The 25,561-nt window shown below is 36.1% G+C and overlaps 2 protein-coding genes across 5 annotated transcripts in view; one reads left to right on the top strand and one right to left on the bottom strand.

Annotated features, from left to right (window-relative positions):
* The window catches only part of LOC134374714 (serine-protein kinase ATM), a 132,364-nt gene extending 118,599 nt beyond the window's left edge, over positions 1 to 13,765 (bottom strand). For all 4 annotated transcript variants that reach the window (XM_063092642.1, XM_063092638.1, XM_063092640.1 and 1 more), the window contains exons 1-5: positions 13,654 to 13,765; positions 7,782 to 7,883; positions 7,589 to 7,701; positions 6,163 to 6,308; positions 2,723 to 2,887 (exon numbers count right to left, since the gene is read on the bottom strand). In XM_063092642.1, the coding sequence (XP_062948712.1) occupies positions 2,723 to 2,887; positions 6,163 to 6,308; positions 7,589 to 7,701; positions 7,782 to 7,853 (496 nt within the window). In that variant the 5' untranslated portion in view covers positions 7,854 to 7,883; positions 13,654 to 13,765. The remainder of the gene's footprint in view (positions 1 to 2,722; positions 2,888 to 6,162; positions 6,309 to 7,588; positions 7,702 to 7,781; positions 7,884 to 13,653) is intronic.
* A 315-nt stretch (positions 13,766 to 14,080) lies between these two features.
* The window catches only part of LOC134375444 (protein NPAT), a 42,091-nt gene continuing 30,610 nt past the window's right edge, over positions 14,081 to 25,561 (top strand). Inside the window, exon 1 of the mRNA XM_063093877.1 lies at positions 14,081 to 14,199. Coding sequence (XP_062949947.1) covers positions 14,163 to 14,199 — 37 coding nt within the window. The 5' untranslated portion in view covers positions 14,081 to 14,162. The remainder of the gene's footprint in view (positions 14,200 to 25,561) is intronic.

The following is a 25,561-nucleotide window of genomic DNA, read 5'->3' as shown; positions in this document are numbered from 1 at the left end:
GACATATGCTACAACATTGGATGAACCTCGAAGACATTTTGATAATTCTAATAAGCCAACACAAAAGAACAAATACCACTTAAATGCCACTTAAATGAGTGTCTTAGTTTGGGCTGCTATAACAAAGTACCATAACAAAACCATAAACCTGGGTGGCTTATAAACAGCAGAAATTTTTTTCTCATAATTCTGGAGGCCAGAAATGTGAGACCAGGGTGCCAGCATGATTGGTTTCTGGTGAGGGACCTCTTCTCAGTTGCAGACTACTGATCGTCTAGCTGTATCCTCACATGGTGGAAAGAGAGCAAGCTAGATCTCTGGCTTCTTCTTATTAGGGCACTAATCCCATTTGGGAAGGCTCAACATACATAGTGAATTACCTAATTACCTCCCAAATGCCACACTTCCAAATTACTAATTACTTCCCAAATGCCACAGTTCCAGATACCATGGTACTGGGGATTAGATTTCAACACATGAATTTTGGAAGGACACATTCAATCTATAACCATTAAGTACCTAGAATAGTCAAATTCATAGAGACAGAAAGTAGAATGGTAGCTGCCAGGGGGCTAAGAGGAGAGGAGAATAAGGAACTGTTGTTTAATGAGCATAAAGAAAAAAGTTCTGCAGGCAGATAGTGGGGATTCTTATATAACAATGTGAATGTACTTAATGCCACTAAACTGTACACTTAAAAATGGTTTAAATGGTAAACTTTACCACAATAAAATAAAATCATGCTGGAGGTCCTAGCCAATGTAAGACGACAGAAAAAAGAAATAAAAGCCAAATATCTTGAAAGGAAGAAAAAAAAATACTACTTAACAAATGACATGACTGTCTACATAGAAAATGCCAAGAAATCTACAAAAATGCTCCTAGATCTAATAAGTGATTTTGGCAAGGTCCCAAGATAAAGGTCAATATACAAAAATCAATTTATACTTCTGTATAATAGCAATGAACAATTTGGAAATCAAAATTTTTAAAACAGTTCAACTTATAAACTACTACAGTATAAATCTGACAAAACATATACAAAATCTCACAATTACAAAACATTAATGAAAGAAATCAAAACAGACCTAAAAAAATGCAGATATATTGTGTTCATGGATTGGAGGACTACAATTGTTAAGATGTCTCTTCCTCCTAAATTGTTCAATAGATTCAGTGCAATCCCTATGAAAATCCCAACAGGATTTTTTTGCAGAAATCAATAAGCTCATTCCAAAATTCATACGGAAATGTTGGCTCTGTCTTAGGACATCTCATCTCATTCCAAACTCTCTCCCTAGACAATCTCATTCATAACCATGGCTTCAATCACCACTTCTACTAAATATATATTTTGAGCATAGATTTCACTTCTTAAACAGAGTCCTCATTAGAGAAACAAGTTATGAGGAAGGGAGCTAATTAGAAAAATAATTTGACAAAAAGGCTGATTAAAAGACGTAACAGAAAAAAAAAGGACGTAACGGTATTTTGCTTAAAAATAAAAAGAGGGTTTCATAGAACATGCCACATGAAAGAATCATAGTAAGGCGACTAAGGGAAGAAGTGCCTTTATTTCAGTGACAGCCATGGTTATAAGTGATAATCTAAAATGCCCAAATATCAAAAGTATGACTAGACCATTACAGTGAGAGACCTGACTGATATTCTAGGTATCACTGGCCTATTCTCCAAAGGCTGCCACTACGCCTGTTGAGGGCCCTGTTTGGTACACAGCCTGGCCTGAGTTCAGAGCAAAACAAAGGCCCCAAATGACTCTTAAGAAATTAGTGCAACAGCTGAGAAGGCCTTTATTCATGTGGGAGTAGCAGAGTATAACGCAGGAGTGAGGGCACTGATTAGTTCATGGTTGTGTGATTTACACATATCTCATCTTGAAATAGTGAATTGACAATAAGGAATATAGACAAATGTCTTTTAATTTAGTTAGCAAAATCTAGCCTAAATACTTTTCAATAAAAAAGACTGAGTTTCTAAATTTTCAGAGCTGGTGCATTAGAAGACCTTGACATATGGCTTAAGGTCATCTTATTAAGGCCAAATTCCACTTTTACCCATTAAACCCTCTGAGTTACTCCACCGTTGAAATCAATAAACTGAAATATTTCAATCTCTAACTGAAAGTCACTGGGTCCTGTATCTATTCTTACACATTTGGTTCCCATTACCTTACCAGTACCCTGCTAATACCTAATCCAACGGACACTTTTGTGTCATCCCCTCTATAATACTTAATATGTTGACTACACACTTCCAACTTGAAATTCTTTTGCTCTCACTTTTATGACACTTCTCTCTTGTGCTTTTCTCCTTTCTAATTTAATTATGGTTGAGTTTAGGTGACATCGTTCTGTGTACCCAATGCACCCAAACATATCTATATCATATTGTATTATAATTTTTCATTTACTTGATTTTTTTCCTGCCATTGGACCATCAACTCCTTGAGGACAGTAATGGCATCTTTCAACTCTGTAATTCCAGTTCTGACGGCAGGCACCTACAATTAATACAGACTTAATAATGCAGAAGATATGTAATAAATAAAAATTAGGTATCAGATTCTGTAACTATATAATTTTACTGAAGTACTGTTAAACTATGAGGTCATTTGGGGGATACAGGCAGACTCTGACTGCTTTATTTGGTGAAATTTCACTTCACAAGGAAAAATTCACAAACACAATCCTTCAAGTCATACCTAGCCATTGTTGCTGAGATATTTCACACCAGTATTTTCTCACTGAAAGAATGTCTTTAAGTAGTATGTTGCTATAATCAGCTCCATAAATGGCACCACTGGATGAATCTTTCACTGTATCCATGATATAATTCAAGAGTTCTTGACATTTTAGCCTGGGTGCTCCTATTTAAAAATAAAATAACAACAAAAAAAACATAAATCTTAACAAAAATAAATGAAGGACACTTAGAATGGCCACCATTTATATAGTTTTATTTGGGAAATTACTAGTAACTAACCTCCTTCTCATAGAGCAGGGGTTGGCAAACTATGGCCCATGAGCAAAATTCAGCCAGTTGCCTGTTTTTGTAAATAAAGTTTCATTGGAACATAGTCATATCCATTAATTTACTTACGGTCTATGGCTGCTCTTGTGTTAAACAGCAGAGCTGAGTAACTGAGACAGAGACCATACGACTCAAAGTCAAAAAGATTTACTATCTGGCCTTTTTATAGAAAAAGTTTGCCAACCCCTGTAGGGATACAAAGCAAAAATACACATTTATTCTATCCTTAATAATTCACAATTTCTGGCATTATACTTAAAATGATCTAAAGCTTCTTGGCACTCTATATGAAGAATAAATTTATTAGAATAACGTAAGATTACAAGGAGGATATTTACTCTGAAAAGCAAAATTATTTACAAGTCGTATAACAACATTTATGGCATACAAATATGTAAGGCTATAATTTTAACAGTATACTTATTTATTAGAGACACTAAAATTCAGCAGTAATAGATATATACTCTTGAAAGTAAAACTACATTTAAAAATAATTCTTATTTTCAGCAAATCATATTGATGTCACAGCTGAAATGTTGTATGTCCATAGTGACTGAATCTTAAAATGGAATATAACATATTTATTGTTATAAGCTATAAGCAGGGCACACAACTCATTATATATATCTGAATATATTCTAGATTAGAATTTTCTTAGGATGAGACTAGTTATCATATTCAGAAGTATCAGACTATGCTAAATACACTGATATAACTTCAAAATCATTCTTACTTATGACTTATTTCATAATTTTAGGCATCTGGCTAGTGAGGAAATGCACAACCATATGATCCTCTTCTGTAACACCCTGTGCATCTCTCTTATAGTCCTTGTAACATTTTCTTATGTATAACATCCATTGTATTATTAGATCCTTAGGGAAAGAAATTAATCCCTATATTCCTACATACTAGGGTATCCAAGTGACTATCCTATTAGTAGAACCTCAATAAAAACTTGTTGAATAACTACGTAGATTAATATTAGGATAAAATCATATTTTCCTATGTCCTTTATCCCAATATATTTCCTCCCTCTGCCAAACTTGATTAAGTGTTTCAAGAATTTTGCTGACTTTTTCTATAAAATCTTAAAAGGAGAACTGGCTGGCTGGTTAACTCAGTTGGTTAGAGCGTGGTGCTGTGCTGATAACACCAAGGTCCAGGATTTGATCCCTGTATCAGCCAGCCAAAAAGAAAGAAAAAAGAACTAAACTGCCTGCAGAGACTTTATGGAACCTCATGGAACTTATTTTTCACAGCTGGGTTTTCTATTCTGTAGGCTCTGTCTATGCTTTCTGCAGAAGCATAAAGGAATGAACAATATTTGCTTACTTGTTCCTTCCCACCTCTTTTTTTAAATGTGTTTCTTTCATCATACCTTGGATACCCATGCTAATCAAGTCTGGCAAAGTCTAGACATGTGCTTTAATTCCCATCAACCCTCCAACCTTTTGAAAAAAACAACTGAAGAAACGAGATGAGGTAATAGTAGCTCTCTGGTTTTACCCCAAGATTAAAGAGGTTTAACTTACAAAGTCAAACTTAAAAAAAAGGAAGTCAAATAAAAACACCACTTATTAACTGTTTAAATGATCTCACATTAAAAGTTTCACCCATTCTTTCTTGTAAACCAACATATTCACACATTTTGAAAAGTGATCTTCATTGTTAATTTTGCAATTGAAGGGTTTTTTTCTCTGCAAGGTTAAAATTATAAGCTACAAACTTTTCTGGTGAGCTACAAAATTGGCAGGATATCTTTCTCTCACTCACCCATTTAATAAGTACATATTAAGATCACAAGGTTACTAGCCAAGAATATGATATTTTACTGGATACAAGGCTACCACACAAGGCAAAAGCAGGTACAGAATATTCCAGCGTAGCTTTCCGGTAGTCTCTGACAAGCGCTTGCAGCTATCCATATAAACTGGCATCTCAAAGAAGGTGAAAAATTTGCTAAACCACTGTTCTTTAGACAAGTCTCATACCACCATTCTGAAATACCATTCACTAACAATCTACATGCTTCTACTAAATGTTTACCAACATTTGTGCTTTCCTGATTGTTAAACTAAAGTTGATATCACAAAACTATATCCCATCTGTGAGGAGTATATAGAGTCTGAGCCCAGAAGTCCCTAAACAAACATTTCTGCTTCTAGGTTTGAAGCATTTGTTTAAAGCCCATTTCCTTACAAAAACTTTCTAGGATCCTGCATTTTGGTTCAAAAATATCAACTCTTCAAAATCAACTGTACAAGTTCAAGATGGAAAACATGTGGCTCGTTTGGAGAAAAAGACTTTTTTTCTCTCCTTAAATCAGAGTAAGCATGATGTTAATTTAGAGTGTGGGTTTTTGTTTCATCTTTTGGGGTTTTGGGGCAGCTGTCCAATACCAGGATCCAAACCCTTGACCTTGGTGCTATAATGCAGCACTCTAACTAACTGAGCAAACCGGCCAACCCAGAGTGTGGGTTTTGACTGCTAAGGAAGCTAATACGATCTTAAAATGAATTAGTAAAAGTATAGAATAAAAGATATGCATGTGCTGCTCTACTCTGTACAAATCAAAATATACCTAAGTAAGTGAGTCACATACTTTGAGAGATACAAGTACACTGAAAAATATTCAAAAGAAAGTGACATAAAAAGTAGGTCATATGAGCCGAGGGAAGTAGGTCTATTTACCTTAGAGAAGAGGACTCAGGGGAAATAGTATAGCTATCTTTAAATATCTCAAAGGATGTCACACTGAAAAAATGATTAGGATTGCAAGGCCGAAGCAGTAATAAAGAAGACAGGCTTTTAATGTTCTTAAAGCTGTTCAAAGGTACAAAACAAAGTTTCAAAGGGATGTGAGTACTAGGGACATATATAGAGAGGGAATCCAAGACTGGGCAGTTGAAATAATTTTCAATTTTTTAATCCTTAGATCCTATCATCCTACACTTGCATAAAGTCCCCCAAATATTTGAACCTGTAATATTAAAAATCATTATATGTACTAGAAATTAGAGTCAGCACTCAACTTTCATCTTACCATATTCAGATTAAATTCATGCAACAGTGTTCAGCCATTTATTTATAACTGATAACACCACTTACTTTTATTTGCACATTTAATGAAGTATTTGACCAAACTACTGATTTCTTGCATCTTTTTCTGCCTGGAGGCTTGTGCTGAGGCTGATACATTTGGTTTTGCTGTTCTCAGACATTCTGTTTCTTTCTGAATATATTTCTGTAAAAATCTTCAAGGAAACAAAGTGGAACTTCAGAAACTCATTAAATGCTTAAGTTACTATAATAATTTCAAAAAGTCCTTCATGCCATCACGAAAAACATCTTTTAAACCATATTGCTTCAATCAGTGTACAGCTAAATGAAACAATTAAATCTCTCTTTCAAGGCCTAACTCCTACATCACCAATTTAAAGTCTGGTCTGCAAAGCTCTTAATCTGTAATCTCCATGATTTTCTATTGCTTTACTACTTGCTTTCTCATTTTATCATTAAAAGCTTACAACCATATTAAGGGCTCTCAATACTCTCTTATCTCTTTCTGTTACTCTGTATCTGATCTTCCTCTTTCCTAGGCAGTTAGTAAAGTTTCTAGCCTTTAAAATGAAGCCTTCCTAGAAGGTATTTATGACTAGCCAGAAGTGCTAGGTGTATATTTGGCCTACCTGATCAGCTTACACACAGTAGTATTCATCTTTAGGTAAAATCTGTATTCGTAGTATCTAAAATAAACTAAGTAACCACAGGAAAAGGAGCAAGCATTTTTCATATTACATGTACTCAGATCTGTAACAGTCAATCTACTATCAAATAGGAGTTAAAAAATACAATAAGTTATCTGTTCTAAACACTCAAGGACAACTAAATACTCATACTTCTTCTTGACTGCAAATGTTTCAAGTGTATTTAACACTCTCAATATTCTACATTAATTTAAAATGTTTTATTCATCTTTCCTAAGCTTCACAATATGTTTCTAGTCATAAATGGACTTCACAGTTGAAAATTATGCCTCAATGTAAAATGCATCAATCCTATTTGCCACTCCTCTCTAGCAATCAACTGTGTCTTTTCTTTGTTTTTTAACCGCATTTATATGGAAATATTCTGATATTTCTTTTACTTGTTTTAGTATAATTTCACATATGGCAATTACTTATATTGACAGCAATACTTCAATATGTCAAAGTAATAATTAAACATTTATTATAACTTAATTTGTTTCTCTTATTTGAATAAAGTATAATGAACTAATTGATAAGAAAGAAATCCTCCTTCTTGACTGAGATATGTCCAAGACATTTTATTAAACAAATGACTTACAATTTTAAACTTTCTATATGAGGATCCTTTAAAAATTATGTTTTAGATAAATATACTATGCAAGGCACAATAATATATAAAGAGCAAAGATAAATAAGACTTACACACAAAAATAATAATATCACAAAAGAAATAAAAATGAAAGAGAAAAATAAAGACAGTAAAAAAAAAAATTAGAATAGAATACCTAAAAACAGCATCCCAATTCAAATATTTTCCTTGTCTGGAATCTGAATGCCGATCTAAATGTAGAACTGTTTCAGGATCTCGAATCAGTTGCTTAAATTTCTCAACTTCCTTCTGAAAATGAAAAATAAACATAATGGGTTACCAATCACATACATGTTTCGAGGAGAGATTAAATCTTAGTTATTTACTACCTTTCGTTCTGTAGCTCTATCATGTTCTAGTTGACGGCAGCAAATAAGCAGATCATTAAGTGCCAGACTCATGGTTCAGAATTTCAGAATACACATTACTGTCTGTAAAAAATACAAATATATATAAAATTATTTTAGACTGTGGTATTAAAATATAGATAGATCTAACTGTACAGAGACACACTGTAATCAAAAACAATGTTTTTTCTTTACATTTTTATATTTAACATGAGATTTTCCTGGAATATCAAAACCGTGCTTCAACACACAAATGTATACTTCGTTTACGGTAATGGTAAAAATAAGAAAAGTATAGGGCTGGCCAGTTAGCTCAGTTGATTAGAGCATGATATTGATAACACCAAAGTCCAGGGTTTCATCTCTGCACAGGCCAGCAGTCAAAAATAATAATAATAACAATGATAATAAATGAATGAAAGAATTAATAGCATAATTAACTTTATTGTCTGAGACCTAAGAAACATGACATTTAAATTGAGACATGATGCTCAGGATCACTTACTCCAGCAGAAAAGTTTCCACTTACCCCAGTCCCTCTTCCAGGGGACCAAGGTCCTGCCTGTCCCTCCACCCCAGCAACCCTACTAAATTCAACTAAGGAGCAGCCAAACACCCCAGAGCCTCTCCCATAAAACTAAGGTCAGGACCGCAGTCCCAAAAAACCCACTGATGTCCTGTCCACAGCCCTGGTGATGCCACCCAATTGCCCCACCCAATTGCTAAGCACCCAAGTGCCCCCCCTGAGGGCTCAAGGACCTGCGCACAACCTTGGGGACCCTATATCTACTTCAATGGAAAATCCCCCAACCTCTGAGTACCCCTACTAGCACCCCAAGCTCTGGCCACTTGGAACCCCTCCACCCCACCCCTCTCTACACCTCTGGGTAAATGAGCTGCAGTACACCTGCACACACCCCTCCAGAGCTCAAGAACCAGTATGTGCTACAGCCCTTGCCCCTAGCACATGGAACATTCTCCAGGATAGACCACGTTACTCTAAAAGTCAAGTCTCAACAAATTTTTAAAACTCAAATAATATCAAGTGTCTTTTCAGACCACAATGGAATAAAACTAGAAATTAATAACAAGAGAACTTCACAAATTGTAAAAATACGTGGAAATTAAACATGCTCCTGAATGACCACTGGGCCAAAGAAGAAATTAAGAAGGAAATAAATTCTTTGAAACAAATGAAACTAAAAACACAATATACCAAAACCTATGGGATACTGAAAAAGCAACAGTAAGAAGGAAGTTTACAGCAATAAATGCTTACATAAAAAGGATAGAAAGCGTTCAAATAAACAACTCAAAGTTCCACTTCAAGGAACTATAAAAGCAACAACAATCTGATCTTAAAATTAGCATAGGAAAGGAAATAATAAAGATCAGAGTAGAATTAAACAAAATAGAGACCAAAAAAAAAAAAAAAAAGACACAAAAGATCAACAAAATGAAGTTGGTTTTTTGAAAAAATAAACAAAATTGACAAACCATTAGCTAGACTAAGAAAAAAAAGAGAACCATATAAAGAAAATCGGAAATGAAAAAGAAATTACAACTGATACCAAGAATACAAAGAATCATTAATGTCTGTTATGAACCACACCCAACAAACTGGAAAATCTGGAGGAAACAGACAAACTTCTGGACACATACAACCTACCAAAACTGAACCAATAAACAGAAAACCTGAATAGACCAATAACAAGTAACAAAATTGAATTAGTAATTAGAATTTCCCCAACAAAGAAAAGCCCAGGACAAGATGACCTCACTGCTGACTTCTACCAAACTTTTAAAGAGGAAATTACACCAATTTTTCTCAAACTATTCCAAAAAAATCAAATAGGAGGGAATTCTTCCAAGCTCATTCTATGAGGCCAGCATCACCTTGATACCAAAATCAGACAAGAACACACACACACAAAATAAAACTACAGGCCAATATCCCCAATGAACATAGATGCAAAAATTCTCAACAAAATTCTAGCAAAGTGAATTCAACAGCACATCAAGAAGATTACACACCACAATCAAGTGGGATTTATCCCAGAGATGCAAGGATGTTTCAACATATGCAAAGCAATAAATGTGATGTATCACACCAACAAAATGAAAGACAAAAACCATATCATCATCTCAGTAGATACAGAGAAAGCATTTGATAAAATTCAACATCTCTTCCTAATAAAAACTCAACAAATTAGGTATGGGAAGAATGCACCTCAACATTATACAGGCTATACATGACAAATTCACAAAGAATACCATACTGAACAAGGAAAAAGTTGAAATCTTTCCTCTAAGAACAGGAACAAAACAACGATGCCCACTTTCATCACTCTCATTCAACATAGCACTGGAAGTCCTAGCCAGAGCAATTAGGCAAGAGAAAGAAATAAAGGGCATCCAAATTGGAAAAGAGGAAGTCAAACTGTCCCTGTTTGCAGACAACAGCATCTTATATAGAGAAAAAGCTAAAGCCTCCACCAAATAACTCTTAGAATTGATAAACAAATTCAGGAAAGTTGTAGGATACAAAATGAACACACAAAAATCAGCAGTGTTTCTAAACACCAACAATGAACTAGCTGAAAAAGAAATCAAGAAAGTAATCCCATTTACTATAGCTATAAAAAAAAACAAACAAAACCAAAAAAAACCCTAGGAATAAACTTAACCAAAGAAGTGAAAGATTTCTATAATAAAAACTACAAAACACTGATGAAAGAAATCAAAAAGGGCCTGAAAAAATGGAAAGACAACCCGTGTTCATGTATTGAAAGAAATTAATATTGTCAAAATGTCCATACTACCCAAAGCAATCTACAGATTAAATGCAATCTCTACCAAAATACCAATGACATTCTTCACAGAATTAAAAAAAAAAATCTTAAAATTTGTATGGAATCACAAAAGACCCCATATAGCCAAAGCAATCCTGAACAAAAAGAACAAGGCTGGAGGCATTACATTACCTGACTTCAAAATTGACAACAAAGCTATAGTAATCAAAACAGCATGGTAATGGCATAAAAACAGACACACGGAGCAAATTTTAGGAGGCAGTTAAACCTTGTATCTTCTCTCCATTCTACACTCTTCCCCAAAAAAATGCTGTTTAACAGAATAGAGAACCCAGAAACAAATCCATGCATTTACAAACAACCAATTTTCAATAAAGGTGCCTAGAACATACATTGGGGAAAGGTCAGCCTTTTCAATAAACTGAGGCTTGGAAAACTGGATAGCCAATGAAGAAGAAAAAAATTAGATCACTGTCTCTCACCATATACTAAAATCAACTCAAATAGATTAATGACTTAAACGTTAGACCTGAAACTGTGATAGGAGGTGCTCAGTCACCCTGGGATCAGGCTTCGGACCACCTCCCTGGGTCTCAGATCACTCCTCTAGGACTCAGGTTCTGTCTCACAGTCCTAATCTATGGTGGCCTGTATTTTTGGCACCAGCACCTGGAGACTGAGACCACTCTTTGCCCTCTCTTTCAACACTCTCAGTGAGATTAAACTCCCTAACAAGGCTGCCCATTTCATTGGCAAACAGCTCTAATTCTCTCCTCCATTTGTATTCATTGGTGGTTCTCCTGATACTTATCAGTATTACAACCTCCACTTTACTCTGCTATAGATTACAGTTTCTTACTTATTTATGGTCTTTTCCATTTGATTATATACTTCTTGACTATCATTTTTATTTTTCCATTCCTTATGATTTTGTCTTGTTATCTTCCCTGTTCTCCCTCAATCTTAGTTTAAAGTCTTCTTGATTCAGTCAATAAGGAAAATAAAAATGGTATTCTAACCAATAGAGACACCTTAGCAATATCCAAAGAACCATAAGGGTAGGCACCTTTATTTCTTAATATATTAAAGACGCTATTTGTAATGTGAAAAACAACATGTTTACTGAAATGCAATATTTCCAAAAAGAGGCAGCCCTAAACTTGACTCTTCTTTTTCCAAGCTGTTGCTTTTCTGAACTTGTTTTTCCCCTACATTTTCTTAAAATTGATTACTTTGAAGAAAACAAAACAATTCGGTACTATCCACATAAACAGAAATGTTCATTCACTGATACATCTAAGCAATATTTACTACACACTTACTGTGTTTGAGGTACTATGGTAGGGATAACTAGGCAAATAATGAACTAAACAGACACAAATCTTACCCTCATGGAGTGAGAGTAACAATAAACAAGTAAACTCATAAATAAATGCATAATTTCAAATTGTAATATATGACTCAAAGGAAACAAAAATAAAACAGAGGGCTGGCCAGTTAGCTCAGATGTTTAGAGCACAGCTTTATAACACTAAGGTCAAAGGTTCAGATCCTCCTACTGGCCAGCCACCAAAAAAAAAGTGGAAATAAAAAATAACAGCGAACAGGACTCTACACAAATTGTTATGGAACACATCTCAGAGGAGGTTATAATAAAGCCAAGATCCTAATGAACTAGAGCCTATCATAGGAAGAGCTAGAGCACCAACATTTCAGGGAAGGAGACTAGCATAGCCAAAAGATCCTAAGATGGAAAAAGAACATGGTATGTCGGAGCAACTGAAAGAAGGTCAAAGAAACAAGAAAGTAGTCAACTAGCGTAAGAGTGTCACCAGATAAAGATGAATTCCTTTTATACACTTATTCAGACTCTCTAGGTTCCACTCTCAACATTAAACTGAAACAATACAGATCTCCCAACAGCGTCTGAATTGATGAACCCAATGCTCCTTTTTAGGTCTCAAGCAAATTGATCTCTTTGCAGAATTTCACAATGATGCCTAATTCCCTTCTTCCTAGAAATAACTCTGCCCTTGGCATGCCATTCTTTTGTAGCGGCTAAGACGTGGGCTCTATAATTAGACGAAATTGGTTCAAATCCTGGTCCAGACACTTACAAGCTGTACAAAGTAGAGCAAATTAGCTATCTCTCCAAAACTCAGTTTTCTCAATAAAATGAAAAACAATACTAGTACCTACCTAGAGTTGTCGTAAGGATTCATAAATATGTTTATATGAATGTATAACACAACAAATGCTCAATAAATGTTAGCAATTACCATATTCCCTTTCTTTAAGACTGTTTCATAAATCTCTTCTGATGGTTCTTTTTCCACCATCACGGTACTCTTCTATCACACTGTCATCTTGAATTACAGTTGTCTTCCTACTAAGCTGTACCTGGTTAAAAATAGCTAACGTTCATGAGGACTCACCACAAGTAAGGATTATCTCATTTGTCTTCACAAAGAAAACAGTGAGGTCACACAGCTGACAGTAAGAATTCGAACTCTGGCAGTGTGATTGCAGAGCCCATGCTCTTAACCACGAGGATGTAGTTTAAATCTCAATAAACGCTCACTGACTAAAAGTACTAATTACGAGAAAGAGAATTTTAAAAGATGACTAGTCGAATCACCTAGTTAAATGTGAACCCCAGGGTGACAGAAAAAGGAGACGCGCAGGAGGCAGGGTTCAATTAAAAGCATTTAAAAAGTAATCTCTTGGCTAAGTCCGTTAGGGGCTCGGACAGACGGCGGGAGAGGGTGATGAGGCCTGGCGGCCGAGAAAGGGGTGAATAAAGGCGTCTCAGGCCTTTCGGGAGGACAGCGTGAGATTGGGCGTCTGGAGGCGAGGACAGACTAGGTCGCATACGACTGAATTTTCCAACGCAGAGGCCTCTGCGTTGCTTCCGCGTCCCTACCGCTGCACTCCGACGGCCAAAGTAGGAGCTCTGGAGGCGGCGGTGACTACACCCCAAATCCCCCGCTCCTCTCGCCTTGTCCCGCCGCCAAGGTTTCTCCACCCTTTTATTCACGTACCTGTTCGCGCTTCCGGTTCAAAGCCGGCGTGGCCGCGCAGCGTCCGTCTCAGTGAAAGAAGTAAGGCAGAGCGGCGGCGGAGCACAGGCTGCCCATGCGCGCCAAGCGTCACGCGGTCTCCTCAGCCCAAAACACTCGCTCCGCCAAAACACTGGCCTAAGCCTGCGGAAACGCGCCTGCGCCCTGCCCACCAATGACGAGCGACGCTGCGTTTCCTGGGGCCCTCAGGCGCCGGAGCTCGCAACCCACCACCTCGCCCTGCTCAGCCCCAGCCCTCAGACGCTAAGGACGGAAATGACGACACCTGCAAGGGGAACGGAGGCGGGTTTCATTTCGGCGCCTTTCTTTCTTCCGTGGAAGCGATTGGCTGGCGTGAAACGAAAGAGGCGGGACAGATTGCCGCGGGTTCAGTGCCGCCAGTGGAACCGGGAGATGCGGCGTAGGAGCTGTCGCTGTTTGCTTTCACCTGAGCCTCGTCTCTTATTGTGGTTCCTTCTGCGGCGTCGATCATGTTGTTACCCTCGGACGTAGCCCGGCTGGTATTGGGTAAGCGCGGACGCGGGAGGGAGGGTTACTGAACCAGGCTAAGCAGAACGGAAGGAGCTTCGGGGCCAAAGGTTTTCCCTGGGTGGGGAAGCTTTGGGGTTTTGCCTCCCGGCTTACAAGTTCAGACTGGCGGTGCTTCTTCATCCCTTGGAGGCTCTTCGCAGTTTAAGCCTCTTTGTATGTGGATGTTCCTCTCCTCATAGGCTGCATGGCTAGGAGAGGGCGGAAGAGGAGCTCCGGGAGGAACGCCTGGGGCCCGGATTCCGAGGGAAAGTCAGGCCTGCACACTTAATTGGGACCCCTGAAAGAGAGATGTCTACGTGACGGACGCACTGCGTGTTCTTCAACCTTGGGAGCACATTTCCTTGTCCGTCCTGGGACCCAAATAGGACGAAAAAGGACTTGCCCCGCCACTCAGCTTTGTAGGAAGACCTTCCTGACGCCCTTCTCATAACCCGCCCTTAGAACCACGAATCTGGGACGAGTGGGGGTGATCTTCCTTCTCTGTCCTCTTCGCAATACGTCGTCTAGTGTAGAGGTTTGAAATGCCAGTTCCATGTTTTAAAACAGCAGCAATTCCTATTCCTTTGATTAGCAAAAACTGTGAGAGGGAAAATGCCTTTTTGTTGAAAATTTTCTAGCCCTAGTTAGTTTTTCCTTCATTTGAGAAGGGTTAGTTCGTGGGCCACTTGTCTGTTAGGGTGTATTGACTGTGTGGGAGACGGGTTTTGTTGCTGTTTGTCCCCTGAAAGAATAAAGAGTATTGTACTGCTGAGTGGAAGAGCCACGTAAACCTCCAAACCAGAGCCAGTGATTTACAGACATCATAAGCGACATCCCTAAAAGTAAATGGTAAACATCTGTGATGAAACCTCCCGTAGTATCCACAGCCATTGCTGCAGCTAATTTATTGTTGGAAAATTCCATTTGTCTTGTACCTTTTTAAAATACTCGGCCCTATCCCCCAAAATGGTGTTTGCGCAGGGCTCCTGATAGCACATTTTGCAGGAAACATTAGGAGGAAATGGTTACACCATCCATATTTGGAGAAATTAACTTAATGACTTAAGTTTAAGTCAATACGTGTTGATCTTTGGTTCATCTTTTGCCCACTCTATCAGAATTGAATATCAACAGTTAACCTACATTTGTATCTGTGCTAAAAAAGGTGGCTATCTTCTAATTGTTAGATTGATTAGGCTTATGTGTAAATTAAACAAAAGCAGACTTTCACAGTATACATTGCCATACTTTATTTTTACTTGCATGCATATTGTTTGCTTAAGAATTTTGAATTTGGGCGTTTTAGTAATCCAGATGGGATACTGTAACCGTAATCTTAAACGTGTTTTTTCAGCCTCACATTGTGGGATGTTTATCAGCATCCCTGGTCTCTATCCACTAGATGTCAACAGGACACCCTCCCACCCCACCCCTGCCCAGTTGTGAAGAGTTGGAAAAATGTCTCTTGATATTGCCAGTATGTCCCTCGGAGGGCAAAATCACTCTTAGTTAAGAAAGTCATGAGAAAGCAGTATGATTTTTTTTTTTTTTTTTTTTTTTTGTCTTTTTCGTGACCGGTACTCAGCCACTGAGTGCACCGGCCATTCCTATATAGGATCCGAACCCGCGGCGGGAGCGTCGCTGCGCTCCCAAGCGCTGCACTCTCCCCAGTGCACCACGGCCTGGGCCCAAGCAGTATGATTTTCTAATTGGAATAATTCACACCAACTTATGAGTGTTCTTTCTCCACAAAACAGCTTTTCTGCTTGACTTCCTACTTTTATTTTAAAATAAAAACTCCAGAGTCATTGTTTTCTCATCCTAAAAATCTTCTTTGTTATTCACATTCCATTTTCACTGCCACAAATCCTACCACTATGCCTACCATTACTTCTCTTTTGAACTTCTGTGGTGGCTTTCCATATAGTCTTCCTTCTTGCAATTCATCTTATTTGCTGTTGTTACAAATCTTCCTAAAGCACACTTCCTATTCTAGGAGTTGAAACAATTATGCACTCACTAAAAATCTCAAATTGTGCAACAAGTACACAATACCAAAAAAAAAGTCCTCACACTCACTGCTCTTGCTTTTGTCATTTAGCATTATGTATCTCATATAGCATATTTCATATTAACAATTTTATTATTTGTTCATGATTCTTCCGTCAGTACCCTCTCCCCATCTTCAGCCCTTCTCTTGTTGGCTGTTTTTCATAATTTTTTTTAGCAAATCTTTTGATTCCTAACATGTTCCAAACTGTGCCAATTGCTAAGCATAAAGAGAGAACATAATTAGGGTGTTTTTTTTAAAGATGACTGGAAAGGTGATCTAAATCCTTGACTTGGTGTTGTCAGCACCACGCTCTCCCAAGTAAGCCAACCAGCCATCTCTATGCAGGGTTCCGAACCCGGGGCCTTGGTGTTATAAGCACCACACTCTCCCAAGTGAGCCACGGGCCAGCCCTCACATAAGTAGGTTTTTTACCCTCAAACACATGTACGCCAAAACACTTTCCTGGACCCCACCTCACATTCTGTCTTATACTGTATGTGACCCTTTCACAAGTCAGATTCATTCAGAGCATAATGAATTCTACTTAGCTGCCCTACTTCACCTGCCTTTCATTCTTCGGTATACTGCACTCTGACTTTTGCACCTCACTATTTCACTTAAATAGCCCTTGCTACTCAGCTACAGCTAGCTGTTGCCTTGCTGGAATTTTTTTAAATGTCGTATAGGCCAGAAAACATTAAAGTGTTATTTATTGCCTCTGGGTCACAAGTTTGGTTTTTAAGGCGCTCTGTGGAACTACTGATCCTACATGCCTCTCCTACTTGATATCAGCTTTTTAACATCTGCCCTATGCGGTAGTCATACCAAACTACTTAAGGTTTCTCCAGATGTATTCTGCTTCTCCTTGTTTTCCTGGTACACTGATTTTCAAGGTTCAAGTCAAACATGATGTCTGAAACCTCTTCTAGCATGTACAGTTAGTACTGTCTCCTTAAATGTTCCCACAGCATTGTACTTCTGTTTTACTCTTACCATGTCTTATTGTAGCTGTGTGTTTACTTACCTTCTTTTGGTAAAATATACTTAACAAAATTTACCATCGTCCAATTTTAAATGTGTAGTTATGTGTCATTGAATACATTCACATTGTTCTGCAGCCATCACTATCATCATCTCCAGAACTTTTTCACCTTCCCAAACTGAAATTTACTTTTTTGTCCTATTCAAATAGTATTCTTAATCTTGGATTAATGGACAAGTTTCAAGAGTTCTGGGAGCCCCCAAAATTATCTATAAAGGTTTATGTGCAGGTGGGGGCATTTTTATGGATGATGTGTTCAGAATTTTCTTCAGTTTCTTAAATAGGTTTGTTACTTTCTGTATGAGTCAGCATCCATTCAGAAAAACAGAAACCAATTTGAGTATTTAATATGGAAGGATTTAATGAAAGTATTGGTTGGGCACTGGTCAGTTAGTTCAGTTGGTTAGAGCATGGTGTTATAACACCAAGGTCAAGGGTTCGGATTCCCAAACCAGCCAGCCACCAAAAAAAAAAAAATATAATAAAGGAATTAGTTACACCAGTGATAGAAAAGGTAAGAAGCTGAACAGCTAACATGAGGCAACTCAGAAGTTAGCAACAGCAAGAAGCCAATACACTAATTAGGAGGACAAGGAGAGAAGCAATCCCCTGAGGCTGGGTTAACTGTGTGGAAGATGGAAGACTTGTCTGATGAGGGAGCTGTGGTCATAGAGGAGATTCTACCAAGGCAGAGAGGGAATGGGAGAAAAAAATTTGGCTTCTTCCTCCTGCCCTCTAGTCTCCCACTAGTGCTTCCCATTTACTGAACCCAGCCAGAAGCCAGCTAACATGGGAACCTGGAAAACATTGCCTGTATGGAGTCAGGCTTCCTGTCATACAGTAGAGAGCAGGAAAAGGGTTAAGAATAGATTTGAGGGCAAACAGGACCAGAACTGACACACCCATAACAGGTCAAAAGCCTCTGGTTTTATTAACCTTTATATCACTAAGACATAGATATTTAATAAACATTTACAGAAGTGCAGCTGTGATGATGACATTCCCCTTTGTCTACTGAATAATATCTGTACTAATTGCTGACATTTACAGCTTTTTATGATCCTTACCAATTCTTGACTTTTCCGTTGTATCTCCAGCTGTTCTCCTTCGTACACTTTCTGCTATATCCAAACTGGGCATGTTACCCAAACATGCTCTGTGTATATGCTTTCTGTCAACTTCTGTGGGATTCCCAGTCATCCTTCAGGACTCATCTCCTCCTTGAAACATTGCATAATTTCCCCCAAGCCTGGTAGTAATTTCTCTAGCCCCTATCCTCCCATGAAGTCAGTCCTATTTTCTTACCACTTCTGCTTTGCATTAGTTATTTGTGTATGTATTTTCTGTGACCGGCTCTTAGCAGGTCACAACTTCTTTATAGACAGAGACTTGTCTCTGTTATTTGTGGATCTAATAATATAAGGCACTGCAAATTAAGTATTCCTAAGAATTATTTACCTTTTTTAAAGAACATTAGACCACTAGTATTTCTGGGGAATTAGAATACGTGAAGGAGATATTTTCACATAGGGTGCAACTGTACTATCTATTGCTTTCTCAGGTTTCTGTCTCTTTCTCTTTCCCCTCTACAGATAGGAAGAAGAGAGGTCAGACTCTTGGCATTCCAGTTCCTAAAATTAAAATACCCTTGATATAGTTAAGATTTTATTTTTCCTTCTTTTTTTCAGTTATGTTTCCCCTTCATTCTGTTTCGTTACTCATTGCTATCTCCACTTTAAAGCAGGCTAAAGACAGTATTAAGAAAATGGGAACTCCAGCATACTGTCTTACCTATTCAAATACCTTTTCAGTAAGATTACACAAGAGATATAGTTCTTTCACATGAAAGACAATAAAAAGATTTTTATTTTGTGCTGTACATGAAAAAAAAGATATAGTTCTTTTATTTTGAAGTTGTTTTTAGGAAAAAAAGGGAGAAAATCATTTGTATTATTGTGATAAGAGGTGATTGGTGCCTGATTTGTATTTTCATTGTAATATTTGAGATTTAGAATAATTTGTACCTAAAATTTCCCCTATTACTTTATTAAGAATTGGTTACAATCAGATACTGGATGATAAATAAGCATTTTGTAAGCAAAATAACTTGTTAATCATGTACATAATGATCAGTGAACATGATGATACACTACAGTAGTAAGCTATTTACTACATTATATTGGAACTTCAAGCAAAATACTTGATCAAGTCTAATCTAAAATGGGAATGAGATTGCCCAAAGTTGGGCATGTTTTAAGGAGCAGAAGATAGTGCATGTCAGATACTACTATTTTCAGATGCACTGTCACTTAAACACTTGTTATGAAAGTAGTCTAGCCTTTAACAGAATCTTTTCTCAAGTGTGCTATGCAAAGTTTTATGACATGTCATGAATTTTCAGATCTGTGACAATTCCTTTACCAGGGTATGTTAGCACAAACAACCATATTTTTCCGAAAAAGGTTAACTATCACTATATTCTGTTTAGGGCACTGTTTCTCAACCTTTCTTTTTTAATTTAAATTTAAATTTTTAAAATTTTACTTCTCAATATACATTGTAGCTGATTTTCATGCCCTTTACCCATTCCTCTCCACTCCCTCCTCTCCCCACCCCCCCCACAGCATATCTGTTCACTTGACTTCAACCTTTATTTCATTATCACAACTTTAAGGAGACTTAGACGTTTTTTTCCTTATGCCCCTCACCACATAAAATTTTAATGTCACAAATATACTGTATATGTTTATATATTGTATGTTTGTCTGTGATTTACATATAAAAAGTGGTTTCCCCCTCCCCAGAACCATTTTCACTCCCTTAGGGTGATATCACTCTGAGAATGCATGCTCTAGGGAAAAGCAAATCTACTTTAAGAAATTAGATTTCATACCACCACCTGTCAAAGTCCCATGAGTGAATACATCTAGGGTGATTAGTACTTTTGAAACTCTTTATAATGGAAAGAAACTGTTTGAGGTCTTCAATTTAAATCTTGAAGCATATGATGAAAAAGTTCCAACTGCCCTATTTCCTGGTGATTCTAGTGGTTTGTACATGTTTTTAAATGTCCGTGTTCACAAAATCCTAGTAGCAGCTAACTCACTTATTCCAAATAATATAACCATCATTAAAATAATTTCTTTCCATCTGGTTATAGTTTTCACAAATTAAAAAAAAAGAAGGAAAATAGCAATCTGTCTCTGATCCATGTAATTTCACATCTGTGGTATGATCTTCATTGATAGGAATATTGAAGTAGTAGTATCTGAGATAAAAGGTTTCTGAATGCTTTCTCATGCTCCACAGCATGATGGCTTTGGTTTTTGATTTGTGTATTTGTTTGTTTCTCCTTATAGCATTAGTTAGTAAGAGGTTGGAAAACTTGTTCATCAACTGCATTAGAAAATGGTGAGTTGATTCCAAAATCAGTTAAGGCATTGCCTAAAATGGGATAACCATTTCCTTGACCTTTTCTTTTTAAAACCCTCATAAATAATGACTTTGTAAGCCATCTAATTAGTGTTTTGTGACTTGCAAAGCCTCGTTAAAGATGTACTTCCAGGTGAAGAGGGTAGAACCTTATAATTTGAAAATCTGAAGAGACCTTAGATATACTTTCTCTAGTAGCTAACAAATACTTATTGACTATTATACCAGCACTGAGATAAGGGTGCTATAAGGCAAGTATAACTGAATATTTATAGTATTAAGTAATTCCTGTAAGGAGTATAGGTAGTAGGAGTATGACAGAGGATTCAAAAAAAGGTTCTCTGAGGAAGTGATAGTTGTATTAAGCCTAAAGAATGAGTTGAAGTTAGGTAGGCTAAGATAAGATGAGCTGCCCAAGCAAAGGGAATATACAGTGGCCTTGAAGTAAGAGAATATGTCTTTGTAGAGCTAAAAGACCCTTTGGCTGGAAAAGATAGAATGACAAGATGTAAGGCTGAAGAGGAGATTAGGGTGTGAAACAAGTAGAGGTTCATATGACATGTTAAGAATTTAGAGTTATATCTTTTCTTTAAGATATAATTCACATACTACAATATGTAAAATTTAGTGGTTTTTAGTATATTCACAGTGTTGTGCAGCAGTCACTCCCAATTTCATTTTCCCCCATCCTCTGGCTAATCTACTTTCTGTATCTATGGATTTATCTTTTCTGGATATTACATATAAATGAAATATAATTTGTGGCCTTTCGTGTCTGACTTCTTTCACTTAGCATAATGTTTTCAAGATTGATCCGTGTCATAGCAGGTATTAGTACTTCATTCCTTTTTATGAGTGAATAATATTACTTTGTATGGATATACTGTATTTTATATGTCCATTCATTGGTGAATATTTGAACTGTCTCTACTTTTTTCCTCTCCCTTTTTTTCCCCCACTTTTTTGACTACTATGAAAAAATGCTGCAATGAACATTTGTGTACAAGTTTCCTTTGGACATATGATTTCTCTTGGATGTATATCTGGGAGTGGAATTGTTTGGTCATATTCTTTAACTTTTTGAGGACTTGCCAAACGGTTTTCCAAAGTGGTTGCATAATTTTACACTCCCACCAACAAGGTATGAGGCTCCCAGTTTTTTCATATCCTTGTCAACATTTATTTACTGTCTGTTTTGGTTCTAGCTATCCTAGTGGGTATGATTTGATATCTCCTTGTGGTTTTGATTTTATATTTTCCTAATGACTAATGAAGTTGAGTATCTTTTTGTGAGCTTATTAGCAATTTGTATATCCTCTTTGATGAAAGGTCTATTCAGATCTTTACCCATTTCTTAATTAGATTATTCATGTTTTTATTATTGTCTTGTAAGAGTTTTTTATTGTAGTGTCATTTCTAGTCCCCTATCAGAGATATGATTTGCAAATATTTTCTTCCATTTTTGTCAGTTTTCTTTTCACTTTCTTAGTAGTATCCTTGGAAGCAGAAACATTTTAAATTTGGATGCTCGGTTTAGTTTTTCTTTGGTTGTGTGTGCTTTAGGTGTCATATCTAAGAAATCATTGCCTAATCTAAGATCACAAAGAATTACCTGTGTTCTCTTCTAAGAATTTTATAGTTTTAGCTCTTACATTTAGGTCTTTGGTCCGTTTTGAGTTAATTTTTGGTAATTATTTTGAGTAATTTTTGGTGTATGGTATGAGGTAAGGGTACAACTTCATTCCTTAGCATGTGGATATCCAGTTGTTCCAGCACCAGTTATTGGAAAGACTATTCTTTTTCCCAGTGAATTGTCTTGGCACCCTTTTCAAAAATTGACTGTAAATCTGGATTCTCAATTCTGTTTTATTAATCTGTATGTCTGTCCTTATGCCACTATCACATTGTCTTGATCACCTTAGCTTTGTAGTAAGTTTTCAAATGGATACACGTGAGTGCTTCAACTTTTTCCTTGTTTTCAAGATTGCTTTGGCTATTCTAGGGTCTTCATATTTCCTTATAAATTTTAGGATCAGCTGTCAATTTCTTCACAGAAGGCATTTGAGATTTTGATAGGGGTTATGTTGAATGTGTAGATTAATTTTAGGGGTGTTAACTTTTTAACAATATTAAACCTTCCATTTCATGAACACAACATGTCTTTCTATTGATTTAGGTCTTTAATTTCTTTAAATGATGCTTTCTATTTTTCAGTATACAAGTCTTCACTTCTTTTGTTAAACTTATTCCTAAGTATTTTATTCCTTTTGATATTATTGTAAATGGAATTGTTTCTTAATTTTTTATTGTTCATAGTGAAACACAGTTGATTTTTGTGTATTCATCTTGTATCCTACAACCTTGCTGAAGTCATTTATCAACACTAATAGTTTTTTGTGGATTCCGTAGGATTTTCTGTATAGGACATCATGTCATCTGCAAATACTTGTAGAAGTAGTTTGGCTTTTTCCTTTCCAGTCTGGATACTTTTAATTTCAATTTCTATCCTGATTGCCCTGGCTAGAACTTCTAGTGCAATGTCGAGTAGAAGTGGCAAGAGCAGACATCCTTGTCTGGTCTCTGATCTTATGAAGAAAGCTTTGAGTCTTTAGCCATTGGATATGATGTTAGCTATGAGCTTTTTAAGATATCTTTATCAGATTGAGGAAATTCTCTTCTATTCCTAGTGTTTTATCATGAATGGGTGTTGGATTTTGTCACATTGTTTTTCTGGTCTATAAAGATAATATGCTTTTTGTCCTTTATTAATATATATTTTACACTGATTTATTTCTGTTTTATTCAACCAACCTTGCATTAAATCTCACTTGGTCATAGTGTATTGTCATTTTTATATGTTGCTGGATATTGTGTGCTGTATTTTGTTGAAGATTTTTATGTCTGTTTTCATAAGGAATATTAGTGTATAGTTTTCTTGTGATGTCTTTGTCTGTTTTAGGTGGTTGTTATCTCTTCTTTCAATGTTTCTTAGAATTCACCAGGGAGATTATTTGATCCTGGGCTTTTCTTTGTGAGAAGTTTTTTTGTTACAAATTCAGTCTCTTGTTATAGGTCTATTCATATTTTCTATTTCTTCTTGAGTCATTTCCAGTAATTTGTATATTTCTAGGAATTATCCATTTTACCTAGATACTCTATAAATTGTTGGCATACAACTGTTCATAGTATTCCTTTACAATCATTTATTTCTGTAATGTTAATAGTAATGTCCTCTCTTACATTCCTGATTTTAGTAATTTGAGACTTTTTCTTGGTCCATCTAGCTAAAGATTTGTCCATTTTGTTAATCTTTTCAGAGAACCAACTTTCATTAATTTTTCTCTATTGTTTTTCTTTTCTCTGTTTCATTTAGTTCTACCCTAATACTGTTTCCTTCCTTCTGCTTGCTGTAGGGTTAGTTTGCTCTTTGTAGTTTTTTAAGATGGAAGATTAGGTTATTGATTTAAGCTTTTTTCGGCTTTTTAAATACATGTGTTTACAACTATCAATTTTCCACCATGCACAGCTTTAGCTGCATCTCATATGTTTTGGTATGTTTTTATTTATCTCAAAATATTTTCTAATTTCCCTTTTGAGTTTTTTTTAACCCTTTTGTTGTTTAGGAGGGTATTGTTTAATTTCTACATATTTGTGAATTTTCTGCATTTCCTAATGTTATTGATTTCTTATTTCATTCTCTGTATGATTTGTCTTTTTAAATTTATTGAGGCCTATTTTATGTTCTAATATACGGTCTGTTCTGGAGAATGTTCCATGCATACTTGAGAAAAATGTGTATTCTGCTGGTGAGTGCAGTGTTCTGTAGGTCTAATTCATTTACAGTGCTGTTCAAATCTTCTGTTTTCTTGTTGATCTTCTGCCTAGTTGTTATATTCTTTATTGAAAGTGAGTATTAAATTTTTCAACTTTTATTATTGAATTGTCTGTTTCTCCTACTTCTGTCAATTTTTGCTTCATGCTTTTTGGGCTCTTGTGTGTGTAATTACTATCTTTTTGAAGAAATGGCCCTTTTATTATTATCTTTGTCTGTAGTAACAATTTTTCTTTTTCTTGTGGCCAGCCAGTATGAGGATACAAACCCTTGACCTTGGTGCTATGACACTGCACTCCAACCAACTGAGCTAACTGGCCAGCCCTAACAATAATTTTCTTAATATCTTCTTTGTCTGATAGTAATATAACTTCTCCAGGTCTCATTTGGTTACTCTCTGGGTGGTATGTCTTATCCATTCTTTAATTTTCCACGTATTTGTGTCTTTGAATCCAGTGTTTCTTGTCCAGAGCATATAGTTGGATCATGTTTTTTTGTTTTTTTTTTTATTCTGTCAGTCTCTACTTTTTGATTAGAATGTTTAATTCATTAAATTTTAATTACTGATAAGGGATGTCTTATGTCTGCCATTTAGCTATTTGTTGCCTATGTGTCTAATGTCTATGTTATTCTCTTTCTTTGTTATTGCCTGTTGTATGTTAAAAAATTTTTTTTACTTTACTATTTTAATTCCATTGTTGTTTTCTTTATATTTTTTATTTTTGTGTTATTTTCTCAGTGATTGTCCTGAAGTTTACTATTAACTTCCTAAATTAAAACAATCCTATTTAGATTAATGTCAACTTTATTTTATATATATGAAAATGTATTACTGTATAGCTTCATTTTCTTCCCCCCCTTTTAAGATTAAAGTTATATAAATTACATCTTTATACATTAAACACTGATCAAGCCAGATTTATAATTATTGTTATATGCAGTTGTCTATTTAAGCAGAGATGAAAAAAGTTAAATACAAAATATTATTTATACTGTTTTA

Source organism: Cynocephalus volans, chromosome 4 (genome assembly GCF_027409185.1).
Source record: "Cynocephalus volans isolate mCynVol1 chromosome 4, mCynVol1.pri, whole genome shotgun sequence".
In the NCBI taxonomy this organism is placed as follows: domain Eukaryota; kingdom Metazoa; phylum Chordata; class Mammalia; order Dermoptera; family Cynocephalidae; genus Cynocephalus; species Cynocephalus volans.
This window is presented reverse-complemented; position numbering and strand designations above follow the sequence as displayed.